This window comes from Martes martes (genome assembly GCF_963455335.1).
Source record: "Martes martes genome assembly, chromosome: 3".
Classification (NCBI taxonomy): Eukaryota; Metazoa; Chordata; class Mammalia; order Carnivora; family Mustelidae; genus Martes; species Martes martes.
The window spans coordinates 73,983,404-73,999,440 of record NC_137890.1 but is presented as its reverse complement, the minus strand read 5'-3'; the positions used below and the strand labels follow the sequence as shown (position 1 = coordinate 73,999,440).

At 33.9% G+C, this 16,037-nt stretch overlaps 1 protein-coding gene across 1 annotated transcript in view; it reads left to right on the top strand.

Moving 5' to 3' along the window:
* PAN3 (poly(A) specific ribonuclease subunit PAN3) overlaps window positions 1-16,037 on the top strand; it is a gene marked incomplete at its 5' end in the record, with an annotated part of 127,428 nt that overhangs the window by 78,104 nt on the left and 33,287 nt on the right. The window contains 2 exons of the mRNA XM_080798069.1: window positions 13,568-13,815; window positions 14,925-14,981. Of these exons, the coding sequence (XP_080654195.1) occupies window positions 13,568-13,815; window positions 14,925-14,981 (305 nt within the window). The remainder of the gene's footprint in view (window positions 1-13,567; window positions 13,816-14,924; window positions 14,982-16,037) is intronic.

Genomic DNA, 16,037 nt, shown 5'->3' with positions numbered 1-16,037 from the left:
ATGGCGTTAAATATAGCTACCCTAAGACATGTAGACTACTTCTGGGTGGCGACATTTAATTTTCACGCACTTCACTCTCTGTTTCTTGCACGAACAAGTGTGCGTGTGTGCATGCACACACAAAAATCAGCTCTTCAAAGATAAAAACAAAACAAAACAACAGCTTTGGCCCTTGGAATACTTTTCGTTTATATTCCCTGTAAATTTCTTCTTGAGTGAGAAACTATATAGTTTGTGTGATAGCTTTTCATATAAGCTTTTTAATCTATTTAACATTTCTTTGCTGTAACTGAGTGAAAGCTTTAACCAAGACCTATGGCACATAGCTGCCTTCAGTTTATTGGCTATTTCTCTAGTTGAAAGGAAGTTGAACTATTTTTTGGACCCAGTAAGTTGTCCTTTCCACTTGGGTGTTGAAAGAGCTTATGAGCAGTAGCTGTTCTGATTTTTGTTGGTTGTTTTCTCTAGGGAACAAGCTACCCTCTGAGTCAGCCCTGGACTTGAAGATAAATCCTACAATTCATGAAACTGACTGATCCGACTAAAGGATGGATAGTTTGGGCAGCGTTGGACAGCTCTATGAGGGGTCTGTTGGTTTAACTGAAGGGATTGTTGAGTTCAGCAACTTTTAATTCCCCTAATCATAAGGGGTTGCTGTTGTGAAAACAGGGTTTGTGAAGGAATCAGTTCTGGCAATTAACATGAATATCCTTATTGACTCCGTTTTCATTTTATCACACTTCATGGAACAATTCTTTAAAGTATAGAAATTTTACTGCTATTTGTTGCCAGCAAGAATTAGTACACCCTCACGAGGTCAGCATAGGATTTTGCTGAATCCAAGTACCCTTTTTTCACATGGGGTTGTAAACATTTCTTTCAAGTAAACCTTTTGGCATTTGGGTTGTTTGATCTTTGCAAAGGTAGTTTGCATTTGTGGTGTGAAACTTCTAGGACTAAATTGAACTTAATTTGATTAGTGTGTATTTTACTAGATCTGTGAATAATTTACATTTTGGCTTGTGGTTAATATTGTGATATGCTTTTGATAATTACCAATTTTTGCCTTGAAAAGTACAGTATTTTTTAGTATCAATCTTTGAGGAAATGAGAATAATTATGTTTAAATAAATAGATTTTAAAATCTGAAACAGTGAGGGATTTAAACTACAGAAAGCAAGTATTTATCCTAATATTCTAGGCCATAGTAAATTATTCAGGAATACTGTGGATTGTCTTTTTGGAGGCCTTTAAAAATGGAGTATGGCATGTCATAGGGAATATTTTGGCCAAAAGTACGTCTGTAGGTAACACACATAATCCTGTGGTTTAGGATTGCAAATATATTTATTTTAGTCATTTGAAAGTTAGCATGATTTAGAATATATAAAATAATGGGAATTTTACCTAGCCAGTATTTTAGTTCACTACTAAATATCTTTTATTGTTCAGGCTTGAAGTGCAAATGATCATCTGTCATGTCAGAGTTTGGAAAATTGGGCTGTAGATAATGAGCTTTTATACATAGATTCATTAGTTGCATGGTTATTTTGACCTCAAACCTGGTACTTTTAATTATGAACATTTTTAGCCAGTTTTGATAATTATTTGCAAAGCTTAATTTGATGGGATGATGAAATTATTATGGGGAAAGAAGTAAAGCCTATTATCTTAGCTATTACTTCCTAATTCTGTTGCTTTTTGGGTGCTGGTTTGTTTTATTTTGTACAGTCTATTCAAGGATTAGATCCATATTTAAAATACACACATGCCTGTATGACCATTATCTCAGTTGTATATTTATTTGAAAGTTTTCTTACCTCAGTTTGTGGCTTAACAGTGATAGTAAAATGTTTCCAAATTAAAATTTATTAAAATAGACTTTTTTACTTGATGGCAAGATCTTGAAGAATCTTGCTCTCAGTCCCCTTGTTTGGCAGAAAAGTGATCAGAACCATAATCTAGATTTACCATATTTTCCTGGATTCTCAGGTGCCATCTATTATAAAACGCATCCTTCAATTTAATAATAACTTTTGGGGGGGGAGAAAAATTAATGTCACTAGATATATAAGTTTAAAAAATCTTTAATAAATAAAATAACCTAGACATCCATATTGCTAGGATTCTTTAGAAACTCTGATTCTAACATAATTTTCAAATTCAAGGGCCTTCTGAATCACTCTTGTCTTGGCAGGTATACATGGCTTCATAGTCACATATTTCTTTTCATAGTACCTAAACCTTTAGGACTGATGGTATCATTTTGAGACTTATGTAGAATTCCAGAAACTTTTTAACAGATCAGTGTTTTTAATTGGTTGCACCATTCTCCCTTCCTTTAATATTTTATATTTGACTTGCAAAAACTTGCCATTTCTGCCTTTAACCAGGTTTTCTCTTTATACTATAACTTTTCCTTCTAGGTACGTTACTTTTATATAGTCATTAGGGATTTAAATTTAGGTTAAATTCAACAGCATGAGTACTACTCTTGAGCTGTATTAGCACTCAAGGGGCCTAGATTCTAGTTTCATTTGTATGATCACTAAATTTCTATGACTGAACAAATCACTGGGCCCCAACTGTCTGATTTGTAAGAAGAGAGAAAAAACTTAGTCTACTTCTGGCTTAAAAGTTGGAAGTTATAAAATATTTTCTTCAAACTATTGGTAAGTTCATGAAGTAGATTCTTAATTCTCTTTAGTAGATAATTAAGTAGATTCTTAATTATTTTTAAAAAGATAATTAGGACTTTAAGAGTGACTCAGTGGGGTGATTATAACGAAACAAAAATATTGACTAAGGATTTTTCCAAATTTAGGATTTTTAAATTTCTATGTTCTTTTATTATAAGGCAATATAGGTGATGGTGACTTTAATATTTTATCAAACAAGCTTATGCTCAAGGTTATTCAGAGTGTAAACTTAAAAGAAATTGATTTTATTTTAGGTAATGTTATTAATTATTTAACTGGCTTTTCTATATTTCCTAACTGGATCAAATAACTATGTCATGAGAAAAATTTTAGTTCACATTATAATGCATCACTTAAAATGAGCTGTTTTCCCCTAAAACCATTCTTAGCATCTTAATAGACTTTAGTTGATTGAGAATATTTTCTCTAACCTTCAAATTGCCTTTGGTTTTTAAAAAGTTATTGTATCTATTAAAAAGTTGAATCATAGTGTTATCTTTTAAAAAGCAGCATATAGGGTGCCTGGGTGGCTCAGTCTTTAAGTGTCTGGCTTCAGCTCAGGTCATGATCCCAGGGTCCTGGGATCGAGCCCTGCATTGGGCTCGCTGCTTGGCGGGAAGCCTGCTTCTCCCTCTCTCTCCTCCTGCTTGTGTTTCCTCTCTCACTGTGTCTCTGTCTGTCAAATAAATAAATAAAATCTTAAAAAAAAAAAAGCATATGTGTATGTTCTATTATATATATATACATTTATCTTAACTATAAATATCTATATATACATTTATCTTAACTATAAATATCTTTCAGGATTTAGGGTGATTTCTTAGGATACTTTCTAGAACTAGAATTTCTGGGATAAAGGTTGTGAATAGTTTTTAAGCTACTGAAACTGAAAGCAGCTACTTTTTGATGCATATACCAAATCATAGCCTGGATGATTCTCTGTAGGATTCCTCAGAATCCAGCAGTTATTTACTAAGTCTAAAGTTTTATTTCATAATTTTCTAATGTTTAAGTAAGTAAACTTTTTGAATAGCTTCTACAATTTTTGTAGGCTAGAAGCTAAGAAATACAACCTAACTATTGATAGTACAAGTCTTTTCTATTTAGTGTTAGAAGCTAAAATCTTAGTATAAGCCATAACATTTAGTGTGTATATTTAAATAGTTCAAATACTTAAGAGATAGGAGCTGATGAAGCACATAGGTTCAGCTCCTTTTTATATGAACTACATTTAATTTTTCTTTGCTGTATTTCCTAGCCATCGTGTATATGTCACTAATATATGTAATCTTTCCTAAAGGTGTGTAGATAAAAAGTAGTGAAATTCACTGCCCTATCTTAAGGTTTACTTTTTTTCTTCTGTTCCTTCCCTGAGGCATGTGTTTAGATGGGAAAAACAAAACATTTGCCCTTAGATTTTTCTGTAACAATATTCACTTTACTATAGAGCAAAATTACGAAACAGTGGTGACTATACTGGATGCAATTCAAGGTGTCTGTGAAGAAGTGAGCTAACATAGCAGGCTAAAGATTCTTGTCTTTGAAAAAGCCTGCTTGCAAGGTTGGCCCTTGGCTGATGTCCAGGAACTTGGAGTTAAGGAGTGTTCCTGTTGTTCCACAGCCTGTGAGGGTGGTTTATTGTTCCTTGATTCTTTAGGTAAATAGTTTGGTTTATGCTGCACACCACATGTATTGTACACGTGTTACTGCAGGAATAGTGAGCTGTGTGAACCCTCATGAAAGGAAGAGAGCCTAAGGAAACCTACACATGAATTCCTCTGGGCTCTACCTGTGTGTTTTCCCCTTGAGATAATGGATGTGTATGCTTGTTACATTGCTGTGATAAATCTTCACCATGAGTGCAACTATAAGCTGAATCCCTTGCGTTCTAGTGAATTTCTAAACATGGGGGTGGTCCTGAGGACCCCCCAGCCAAGGATCTTTGTTACTAAATTTATGGAGAAACTCTTAAGGATTGATTATATTTTAAAGCAGTTTTATTTATACAGTAATTATTGTGTGGAGAGTTTAGTCCATTTCTCATGTTATTCTGTAAATCTTAACATTTTATTTCAAGAGGTTCTGTTCAGTAGAAATCTGTCCTGCATACAGTAGAGTTACCTAGAGTGTCTTGGGAATTTATTTGACAGTTGCAAATTTCAAATAATTTGTTTGGCAGATTGCAAATTGCAGATAATCAAATTGTAAATAACTCCGTGATACCCAAACTTTTAATTGTTAAAATGATTACAATAAAATACTGAAACTCACTTTCTCTTTCTGCTAAGAACAGTTAGTGATAGAAATGAACTAAGAATTAAAGTTTGTGTCTGAAGCACTGAAAGAGCAAGTCAGGGGAAGTCTTCTGAACCTTACTTTGGAGTTGACCTCTTATACCCATCCTTTAAATCATCAGCAAAGTCGAAGAAAAGAATGTATTGTTGCTCTGTTTAAGACCCTGTTAGAGTTTAGGAGTAAAAACTTAGTGTCTGTGTTTTGGGCTGTAACTGTGTATCAGTTTATTTCAGGAGGGTGGTGTTATTGGGGAATTTCATTAAAAAAATGAGTAAATTAAGATATATAATTTTAGTAGTAACTTTGTTTTTTGTACCAACTGGATTTTATCACATGAATTCCTTAGTATGATTTTCTCTTGGATGAGGCACCAAATATTGACTCTGTTGCTGGGAAGATAATGCTTCTTCTATTTTTCTTCAATTTAAGTTCCATCTGTTCAGTATGAGATGTATTTTGATAATTTCTTATTTAAACTGTTCTCTTCAGTATAGTCATAACATGACAATTTATTATTGGGGATTTAATTTGGTTATTGGAACTTTGTTAAAATTATTAGCATAAGCTAATTTTATCCAAGCTACATTAACCTGGAAAGAGTAATGCTAGAATAATCAAACTGTTCTGTAAGAACAATGTCCTTCACTCCAAATTCTTGCAAATTCCTCTCTTTCTTTCACAGCAGTGTTTGGCTTGTTTCACATTTGCTTTTAAATAGCAGTGGTCAACATCTGTGTCACTCGATAGCATACACATTGATTTTTTTCTTCCCAACTTCTTGTTATACTCAGGTAATTCTGGTGATGGCATTCTCCATTTCCTGATCATGGCTATTGCTCTTTTTAGCATCTTGGTTGTTGATGTCAAAAAGAGGAAACTTTCACCTCTATATTTATTTATTTTTAACAGATTTCTTGTGTGCTGACAACTGTGCTATAACAAAGTATAGTTAGGAATACAGAGAGGATTAAGGTATATGGTTCTTTTCTACAAAGAGACAAAATGTGTGGTACCTGCTGCAAAAGAAAATCCAAAATGATGGGAATAATTTTAATATATGGGTATTGAGAAAATTTTTTATAGAGTGAGAAGACTTTTTAGAAGGATGATTTGGAATTTACCATAAGGACGGGGTTTAGAGAATTTGGTGTTGGCCAGGAGGGTTGTTGATTAATGTCCCAGAGGAGGAAGGAGTTTGGGAGACTTGTGGATACATGAGGCAGCATGGTGTCTTCATGGAAGTTGCATTGAATCTTTAGATGAAGAGAATCATCATCATTACATCTTTGTATCTGTGAACATGGGCTATCTATTCTTTTCCTTTTTTCCAGGTCTTTCTACAGAGTTATGTAATTTTCTGTGTTCGGGTCTTACATATATTTTGTTAGAGCTTCTGAAACACTTCATAGTATTTGTTGGCATTATAATTGGTGTCTTTAAAAAATAAAGTTTTTTGAAGTATCTAGTGTGTAGATAATGGGATTGACCTTTGTATGTTGGTTACGTTGATATTTCTAATATTTTATAGATTCTTGTATGTGTGCAAATAATCATAGTTTTATTTTTTTCCTTTACAACCTTTCTTCTATCATTTTGTTGCATTGGCTAAGGCCTTTAATGTGGTATTATTTAGAAATAGTCATAATTGGCATTTTTTGTCATGGTCTTGATTTTAAAAGGAAATGTTTCTGATGTTTCACATTTAGGGAGATCTTTACTCTTGGCATCTCAGCTGCATCTGTATTTGAGAGTGCATCTTTTTTTTAACTTCTCTGAAAGAAAAAAATAATTACTTTTTGTTTTTTCCTAGTAGGGATTTAAAAGTAACTTGAGCGCTTTTTTGTGAAGCATTTATTCAGTGACTCCTGTGGGCCTAAAAGATGAGCAAGACAAAAATACCCACTTTTATGGAGTTCCCAGCTTTTATTTTTCATTTTATGGCTTTGAATTGTTTACCATTATCCTGTCAATTAAAAAGTCTTAGTTGATGGGTATTGCCAGATTGATTTCCAAGAGATTGTAATAACTGATATTACAAGTGTGTGACAGTATCTATATGCTACCCACCTTTTTAATAATTGTTGAAATAAACTTTTTAAGTTTGTGCCAGTCTGTGAAGGAGACCAGTGGTAATGCTGGTCTTAAATTGCATCTCTTTGTGAAATAACCGCGTCTTCTTTTTTTTATATTTGAGGCATTTATTTTTCTTGTCCACAAAATGACTAGTAGTGTAATTTTTCCTTTTGCTTTTAATTGCTTTCCATTGTCTTAATGATTTTAAGAACTGTATTAAGCAGATTAGCCTTTTCTTAAGTATTGGAAGTATCTTTTTTTGCTGTGTAGGAAATTTATTTTTGAAGAAGTTAAATTGACAACATTTTCTTTTGACTTTTTCATTTTGTGTCTTCATAACATTGTGTTTTTTAAAATATTCTTTGAGGCACTTTTCTTCTTGAACTCTTAAGTATTCAGTCTGAATATTTATTTGAAATTTATGTGGGTAAAATGAATGAAAGAGTCAGTTTGCTTATATCTTTTTTTTCTAAATAATTAGCTTTGCTTATATCTGTATTCATTGTATCATTTAGTGCCAGCAGTAAATGGTCATATCTGACTGCTGTCCTCTATTCCACTAAAGTTTGAAATGCCACCTTTATCGTATTTCTTGATACGTATTTGAGGTCAAGTTCTGTGCCCGTTCTGTATGGACCCACTATTTATGTGACTCTTTATCAAACATTTTTATCACTGTAGCTTTTTTTTAAAATTAGTGTAGCTTTTATCACTTTTTATTATTTTCTGGTCTTATATCATACTTTTTTCTTCTTTTACCTTTTTTTGTTCTTCTACTCTGCTTAATTTTCTTTAGTAATTTTCCTATTCTTAATGTTTATTTTTTCACATAATTATAATTGGTTTGCCTAATTATAAAAAATTCTATTGGTATTATATTGAACTAGGATTAGTTAAGGGTAGAATTGAAATGTTTATAACAAGTAAGTATGAGTATTTATTTCCTTTTTTTTGAGTCACCTTTTGTTTCTGTTAGAGTTTTAATCTCTTCTTAATATAAGCTCAATATTTCTAGTTAAGCCCAATATTTTTATTGTTTGTTTGTTGGTTGAGTTAAACCCCCCAAATCATGAAATTCACCATTTCAGAGTATACAGTTCAGTGGTGAGTATGCTAACATATTCACAACTGTGTAGCCGTCATCACTGTCTAATTCCACATTTCTTCACCCTAAAAGGAAACTTCATACCCAGTAGTAGTGACTCCCCATTTTCTCTATCTCCAGTCCTTGGAAAGCACTAATTGACTTATGTGTTTGTAAAGGATTTGCCTGTTCTGGACATTTCATATAAATAGAATCATATAATAAATGGCCTTTCGTGTCTGGCTGCTTTCACTTAATGTTTTCAGGCTTTATCTATGTTATAGCACATATCAGATTTCCCCCATCTTATCATGGGTGAATAACATTCCATTGTATGGATGGATCAGATTTTAGTTACACATTTATCAGTTGATAGACATTTATCAGTTGATAGACATTTGAGTTGTTTTTATTTTTTGACTATTATCCATAATGCTGCTATGAACATGTAGGTACAAGTGTGTATTTAAACATATGCTTTCAGTTCTCTTGGGTAACATACTTAGGAGTGGAGTTTTTGAGTTATAGGATAACTATGCTTAACAATTTGAAGAACTGTCGAACTGTTTTCCAAAGTGACTGCATCATTTTACATTCCCATCAGCAATGTATGAGGATTTCAGTTTTTCCATTTGCTTGCTAATATTTGTTACTGTCCATGTTTCTGATTGTATTCTAGTGGTATGAGGTGGTTTTGTGGTTGTGATTTCTATGTTTCTAACGACTAATGATTGTTGAGCTTGTTTTATATGCTTATTTGCCATTTGTATATCTTCTTTGGAAACTGTTTATTCACATCCTTTGCCTATTTTTAAATTTGTTTTTATTGTTGAGTGATAAGAGTTCTTTATATATTCTGCATACTAGCCCCTTATTGAATTTTCCTTTTAATTTCAGTGATTGTTTTTCACTCTTAAAGAGTCTAGTTCTGTTTCAGAAGAACAGATACTCTGTTTTTTTCAAGATGTTTGTCATTTCTCTCATGTCTTCAATCATTTTAGTTTTATGTCTTTTACAGCATTCTGTTTTCTGAGATTCGTTTTTCTCAGGGTATTAATTCTCAAGTATATTGTGATGCTGACTCTTATTTTGGGAGTTCTTTTAAAAAGTGGGATTGTTTTTCTGAGGAGAGATCGAGTTTTTGTGTGTTCTGAGTTGTAGAAGCATTCATCAGAACAGTTGGTGTTTGCTTCATGCAAGTGTCCAGTGCAGTTCAAGCTTTATATTAATTTCTCACTGGGATGCCTATAACATGTCTTCTGGGAATTTTTTTTCCTATACCTGTGCATGATACAGGCACCGAGTTCTTCTCTCTCGCTACAACCCCACCCTTCTTCTTTCCTCCATCTCTCTTCCACAAGCAAGCTTACTTTTTGCCTCTATGCACCAGTAGGTAGAAAGACATTTTCTCATTCTACATTCACTGATGTGGCAGCTATTCCAGACTTCTTGGCTTCACACTGAGATTAGAGTTCCATTCCCCATGTGTTATGGGCTGAAGACCATGTTTCATATTCTCATGTGGGCATTAAAGCCTCAATTAGCCTAGGTTTTTTCTCAAACTACCCACAGTATAACCTCATAATTCCAAATTTTTTAAAAATTTCTTACTCTTGGAATTTTGTTGTTGTTGTTCTTTTTTACCTGAGCTATATTTTAAATTTGGGTCGTATTATATCTCGTAGTTCCATCTATTCACAGCATTGATGGGGGTTGAGCGGAGGGTATCATGTTACCTCATTCTCTCCACATTCCCAAGAAACAGTATTGCCCTAACTGGTTGCTTGTATTTAGGAATGCTGTTCATTTAGTATAGATTAATATTGTAACCATTTACTTTAATGAATTCTGTCATTACTTACAAGAGTCTTTTTGTTAGTTTTCTTGGGTTCTTCATGTATAGAATCATGTCATCCAAAAACACTGATAACTTTGTCTCTATATATTAGCCTTGAGGTTTTTTTATATCATTTCTACATTTTGTTAATTCCTCTGGTTATCTCCTCCAGGGAGCATCTCTTTACTGTTTCCTCACTTTTATTTGAATTAGGATACATTTAAGAGAAGATTGTTTTAAATGTTCTAAAGCAGTTAATTTAACATATATGATTTAGGTCTCACAGTTTGCATATTCACCTAATAAATTATAGTGTAGTTATGGTATCTGATGTCACCAAAATGTCATTCTAAGAGTGAACTACAAAAACTAACACAAAAAGTAAATACAAAAATGAAATATTTCTGAATCATTTTTTAAATACAGATTTTCATTCTTCCAGATTGTCTCTTACGGTACAGTATCCTCAGTGGTTACTATATTTGCTTTAGTGTTCTGGTGGTTGAATACCAGTGAAGAGCAGGGTGTTGGTGTTGTAATAATCACAAGTAGCACTTATCCCTAGTATAAGGAAAGATGGAACTTATAAAGGAGTGTTTACATGTGAGAGAGATAAAACCACATCTGTTCATTTTAATTCGTCTTTATTTTTGACTACTCATTTCTGTAATATTGTTCTACTTCTTTGTGCTGTGGATAAGTTAGTGTTGTATCTAGGCAGTTGACATTAACTATGTTGTGCCCATTGTCTTCACAGTAGTTAGGTACAGAATACCTCTCTTTGAGCAGATGTGTGCATCTTTTGCTCAGTTCTTTAACATGTTTGTAAAGTATTCTGGTGGCACAAAGCTGTGCCTTATGTGACTCGGTTTGATATTTCGGTAACTTAGGAGTTAATTTCATTTTTAGCTTCCTATACATTTAAATAGCCTGTTGCCCCTATGAGTGGTGATGCTTAATAGTGTACATGTTTCATTTTGAATGTATTTAAATAACTGTAATCCGCCTCAGCTCAGATATATGAACTCAGATTTCAGTGCTGCAATGTTCAATTAGAATAGCTACAAAATTACAAATTCTTAAGAGAAAGCTTTTACTTTACGACTTAAAAATTCTAGTATACTTGAATTTCCTTCTTAACTGACCACAGATTGTTTTTGGTAAATCTTTTGCCATGTATTCAGCCTTAAAGAGAGAGTCTACCTTTTGTCTCACTTGCACACCTACTTTGATGTCAGAATCTTTCCTTGCACCCCAGGCTGCACCTCCTCCACCCTGTGTGGCTCACGTAGTCACAAACTGAGTACTGGCTACTACCATGGGCAATGGATCCCCTTTCGGCTCTCTAGTACAAGACTTAGGAACTGGGCGACTGAATAGCATATTGGCTAAGAGCACAGGCTTTGGAATCAAAGAGACCTGAGTTGAGTCTTGGTTCTTTGGTTTAATAACCTAGGTTTGTCCTTACAATACATTTAAAAAGTTTTTTCTTTGCAGTGAGGTGAATACTATATACCTACCTCACAGGGTTGTTGTGAGGATTACATAGACTGGTGTATATGAAGTACTTTTATTAGGGTCCACCACATGGAAGGTGCTCAAGAATTGATAGCTGTTGTTTGTTGCTGTTACTTTAAGTTTAAAGGTGGTAAACAGATTTATTCCTCTTTGGTGGCTTGGCTGGCTTTGTCTTGGAAAGACTTGGACACTAGCTTTAGGAAAACTATTTTAAATGCATTTCACATTAGGTAAGTGGGGAGTATTTATCTTTTGAAAATAGTTAAATAATTCAATTTTTGCTTTTTGGATTATCCTTCAATTAAATGTGTAATATAGAGTTAGAAAAATAGAACTCTGGACAGTTTTAAAAAAAAAAAAAGCTTATATCTTAATTTAGTAGCCTGGCTTCCTTATAAATAATGATTTTTTGAAAAGCAGTTTAGATTTTTAAAGTCTGTCAGACACATTTAAGACGTACTTGAGAATGCCTGGCCTATTTTAATTTCAGTGCAGTAGACACTGTGTTATAGCAGTAGGAGTGTTACGTTTGGAGTTTGGAGACTTGGGTTTGAGTCCTGGCTTTGCTGTTGAATTTGCACAAATGTCACTGGTCAAATCAAAACCTCTTGATGTCTGAATTCTGATCTCTACTATGGTGCTTGTAACTTGACCTGCGTCACCTGCCCAACTCATTTAGTTGCTCAGAAAACCAGACAAAATAATTAAGTCAAGGCTCTTAAAAAGTGCAAAGAGCTGTTCAGAGTAAAGTTAGTGTTAATCTCAGTTCTCACTTTAGTTTTGTCCAGCTACATCTTTTCCAAAAAACAATGTTGGTTTTTTATGAATGTCTCAACATTGAAATTCATGTCCCTGTTAATTATATTTCTCTGACCAGAGGCATTTTGGTCAACTTTTTCCTTGCATTGTGAGATGGCACCTTACTCTAAAGGTGTGGGTTTTAGTCATTCCCCAAATGGCCAGAAAACAGTTTGTGGATAAGCCCGAGTTTTTTCAGAAAGTGTAACTGTAGCTCTAGAAACCCCTTTCAATCTCTGCTCAGAACTGATCACCTCCATTAAGCCTTTGATTAACCTACCTGGTTTTAATTAATTTGCATTTCATCTGCATTTATGCATGTAGTTTGCAGTATATTAATTTATATTTGAGTGTTTTTGTAAGTCATTTTTTGTCTTTTACATGTGACCTGGTCTTGTTTTCTCAGCTAGCTTGGAATCTCCTGAAGGGTTACGACATTTATCCTTTCCCTTTCTTCACCTTAGAATCATAATAGTGGATGCCTTACAAAGAATGGTTTCTTACTAGTTGCGTTTGAATAAAACTTTTGTTAGAATCTAGTGGCATCAGTTGGCCTGATTTTACAAAGTATGCATCTGCAGAAATTTTCATTTGTTTTAGTATATGCCTATTTAGAGTTAAAGATAAAAGGCATCAGAACAGTATATTGCTTGATTTAAAAATGTAATGTGTAAGCTGTCATGTATTTCAGCTAAGACTAGACTTAGTTGTTTTGCTTTTTCAAACCATTCTGTTAATTGTATTTGGCCAAAAGAAGTCTAGTAAAACTCATTAAATAGTTTGATTTTTAATACGATAGTACTTAAGGGTAACGTGGTGTTTGTATTGTTAATAGCCATAGCTTTAAATGATTCTTCACAAAAAGGGAATTGGGTCCTTTATGAAAGAAAGGCTTTTAAAAAGGCTTTTAAGAGTCCCAGTTTGTTATTTCTCATTTTTCCATTAAATTAATTTGTCAAATTACTAATGATTCTTACTGTTGAAGTTTCTCATGTAAACCTTGATATGGAGGAGACTATTCTTGCAATAAATTTCCTAGTTTATTTGAAAATGTCTATCTTTGAAAAAAGAAACATCTTTACATTTGCTTTCATCAAAGCTTTCTCTAAAACAAACCAAGATAAAATTATGGCTTTTATTTTTGCCCTTGAATTTGCTAAAGATGATGTTTCTTCCAAATGAATGTTTGCATTTTAATTTTCCAGATGTGTTTCTTTAAAACCAATTTTTGCTCCCTAAGAAACATTTTTACATCTTCTTCAGGAATGTCCTTGTCTGCTGGATCTTCCCCTCTTCATTCTCCCAAGATCACTCCGCATACTTCTCCTGCTCCTAGAAGAAGAAGTCACACTCCAAATCCAGCAAATTACATGGTGCCTTCTAGTGCCTCTACACCTGTTAATAATCCTGTTTCTCAGACTCCATCTTCTGGTCAGGTGATCCAAAAGGAAACTGTCGGTGGGACAACTTACTTCTATACAGACACAACCCCAGCACCTTTGAGTGGAATGGTATGTCTGCATTAAAGGAGAAGTGATAGTACTCTTACTATTAATGAGATTAATGAGGAAGTTTACCCCCTCTTGCATCTTTTTATTATGATGTGAAAAAGTATTTGATTTTCTAACTTAGATGATAATTCTCATCTCTCCTTATCTCTTCAAAGTAAACTGTTTCTGCAGTAATAATAACTCCAGTTTTGGACAAATCTGGTTTTAATCACAAATTAGATTATATTCAAGCTCTAGTTTAGTACTTCATGGCATGTTTTGTTCATGGGGTTACCTTATACTTGTGCTACCTAGAGTTGAGGTTTGCTACATTTGTTTATGGTTATAGGTAGTTTTACCTCTAGTAAGAAGTCAGAGAAAGTAGATGGTTTTTTATCCTAGTTACTGAAAGCAAACTCATGATTAACTCTTGCTTCAGATGAGGCAGTGATTCTGGATAGTGGAGGACATGTAGTGATAAGAGGTCTCCAAAATGGGTTTTTGGTAAGGAGGGTGGAAACCCAGGGGAGGCCCTGATCATGGGTGAGGAAAGAACTAACAAGGGAGGGAGGAGGGAAAGGGCAGAGGGAAATGTCATGTTCCACAAATTGTACCTTTTAGCTTAATTATTATATCTGTGTTCAAAAATTGTTTTTTAATTAATACAGTAAAATAAGTAGTAGTCGAAGAGCTTGTGAGTTAGAAAGGCAAATTCTATGAAAACATAAGAGCTGATCTAAATTGTAGACATTTGACATAATTTCAGACGATAGTTTCATCAATTTTAGATGAAAAGTATATTTGGATTTTAGTAAGCAGATTTTGATCTCACAAGTTAAATTAATGGTTTATTTTGATTAATATTTACTAAAAGGCAATTTGAATGGAAAGATGACAGAGTTCTTTTATATTTTTTAAGAGTCTCAGTCCTGCCATTGTTTTGTGACTTTTGAATCTTGGTACCCCTGAGCCCATTTCCCCAGTTGTAAGTGGGGATAATAATACCTGACTTTCTTATGAGAAATAAATGTGAAAACATTTATAGAAGTACTTGTAAATTATGTAAAATGCTTTTTAAAAACTAATAAATAGCTAATAGTTTTGTTCTGTTTTGTTTTGTTTTTGGTCAGAGATCTTTCAAAAATTATCACAGAACAGCTTGCCGAACAGAAGGTCAAATAATTGAGGTAGAGTAGAGACTTTCCTTGGTTCTTTCAAGTAAGAATTCCATCAATGTTTTACCTTTTTTGGGGGTTTATTATATTTTATAATTATTTACATTTTTGTTATATTTTATCATATTTGTAGAAAGAGAAAATTTAATCTATAAAGAGGTTCTTTTGTCACAAAACTGTCTCAACTGTTTTTGTAGAGATTATATATGGCACATTTTTATGATGTTTTTACCCTTCAGACCACTCTTAAAAATATGCTCATGGTAAACCTGAGGTGGTTAAGCCAAACTGTGCTATCTGGTGTAAGAAAACCAAGGCAAGAAAAAGGAGGTATTATTCTCCCTACAGATAAAGGTCAAAGGAAACCTTACAGGTATTGCGAAACCACTTCCTGATTGAGATTCAGAGCAAGAGTAATCATCTAAGGGCAGCAGAAATCAGCTGAATTCATTTTTCAAAGGGCGGGGTGGGGGGGTAGTGTTTCAGCTTGTAAAATGAAGAAAGAAAAGATAGTTTAGAATGTATGTCGATTTTGTGTCAGGGACCGGTGAAGAGGAAGGAGAGGCATAGGAAGAGAGAAGCAGCAAGGGGTGGGGAAGAGTTCAGTTCCAAGAAGCTGGAAGATTTAGTAACTTGGCTGTAGTTTGCCCAGACAGTATTTAAGTAGATTGTTGCTCCCTTCTGTTCACCTAAGCAGCAAACCCAGACCCAGAGTAAGTCAGCTGGTCCTCTTTACTTGCAGTTTGAAGTGTTTAGCCAGGTCTACGGCCATACCACCCTGAACACGCCCAATCTTGTCTGATCCCAGAAGCTAAGCAGGGTCGGGCCTGGTTAGTACTTGGATGGGAGAAGTGTTTAGCCAGTATGTACACAACGGTTTGTTCAGGTTGGCCACAAAAAGCCCGTCAAGGGGGTGGTTCTTTGGTGAGCCAGGGCAATGTTACCTCATTATCTGACTGAATCCAAACACTTTGAATATCTGCTTTCATCCTCTCTTGCAACTGCTTTAAAAAATATTTACAAACTATAACTTTTCTTCCAAAGAGCAGCTTTGGCTTCTCATTGGAA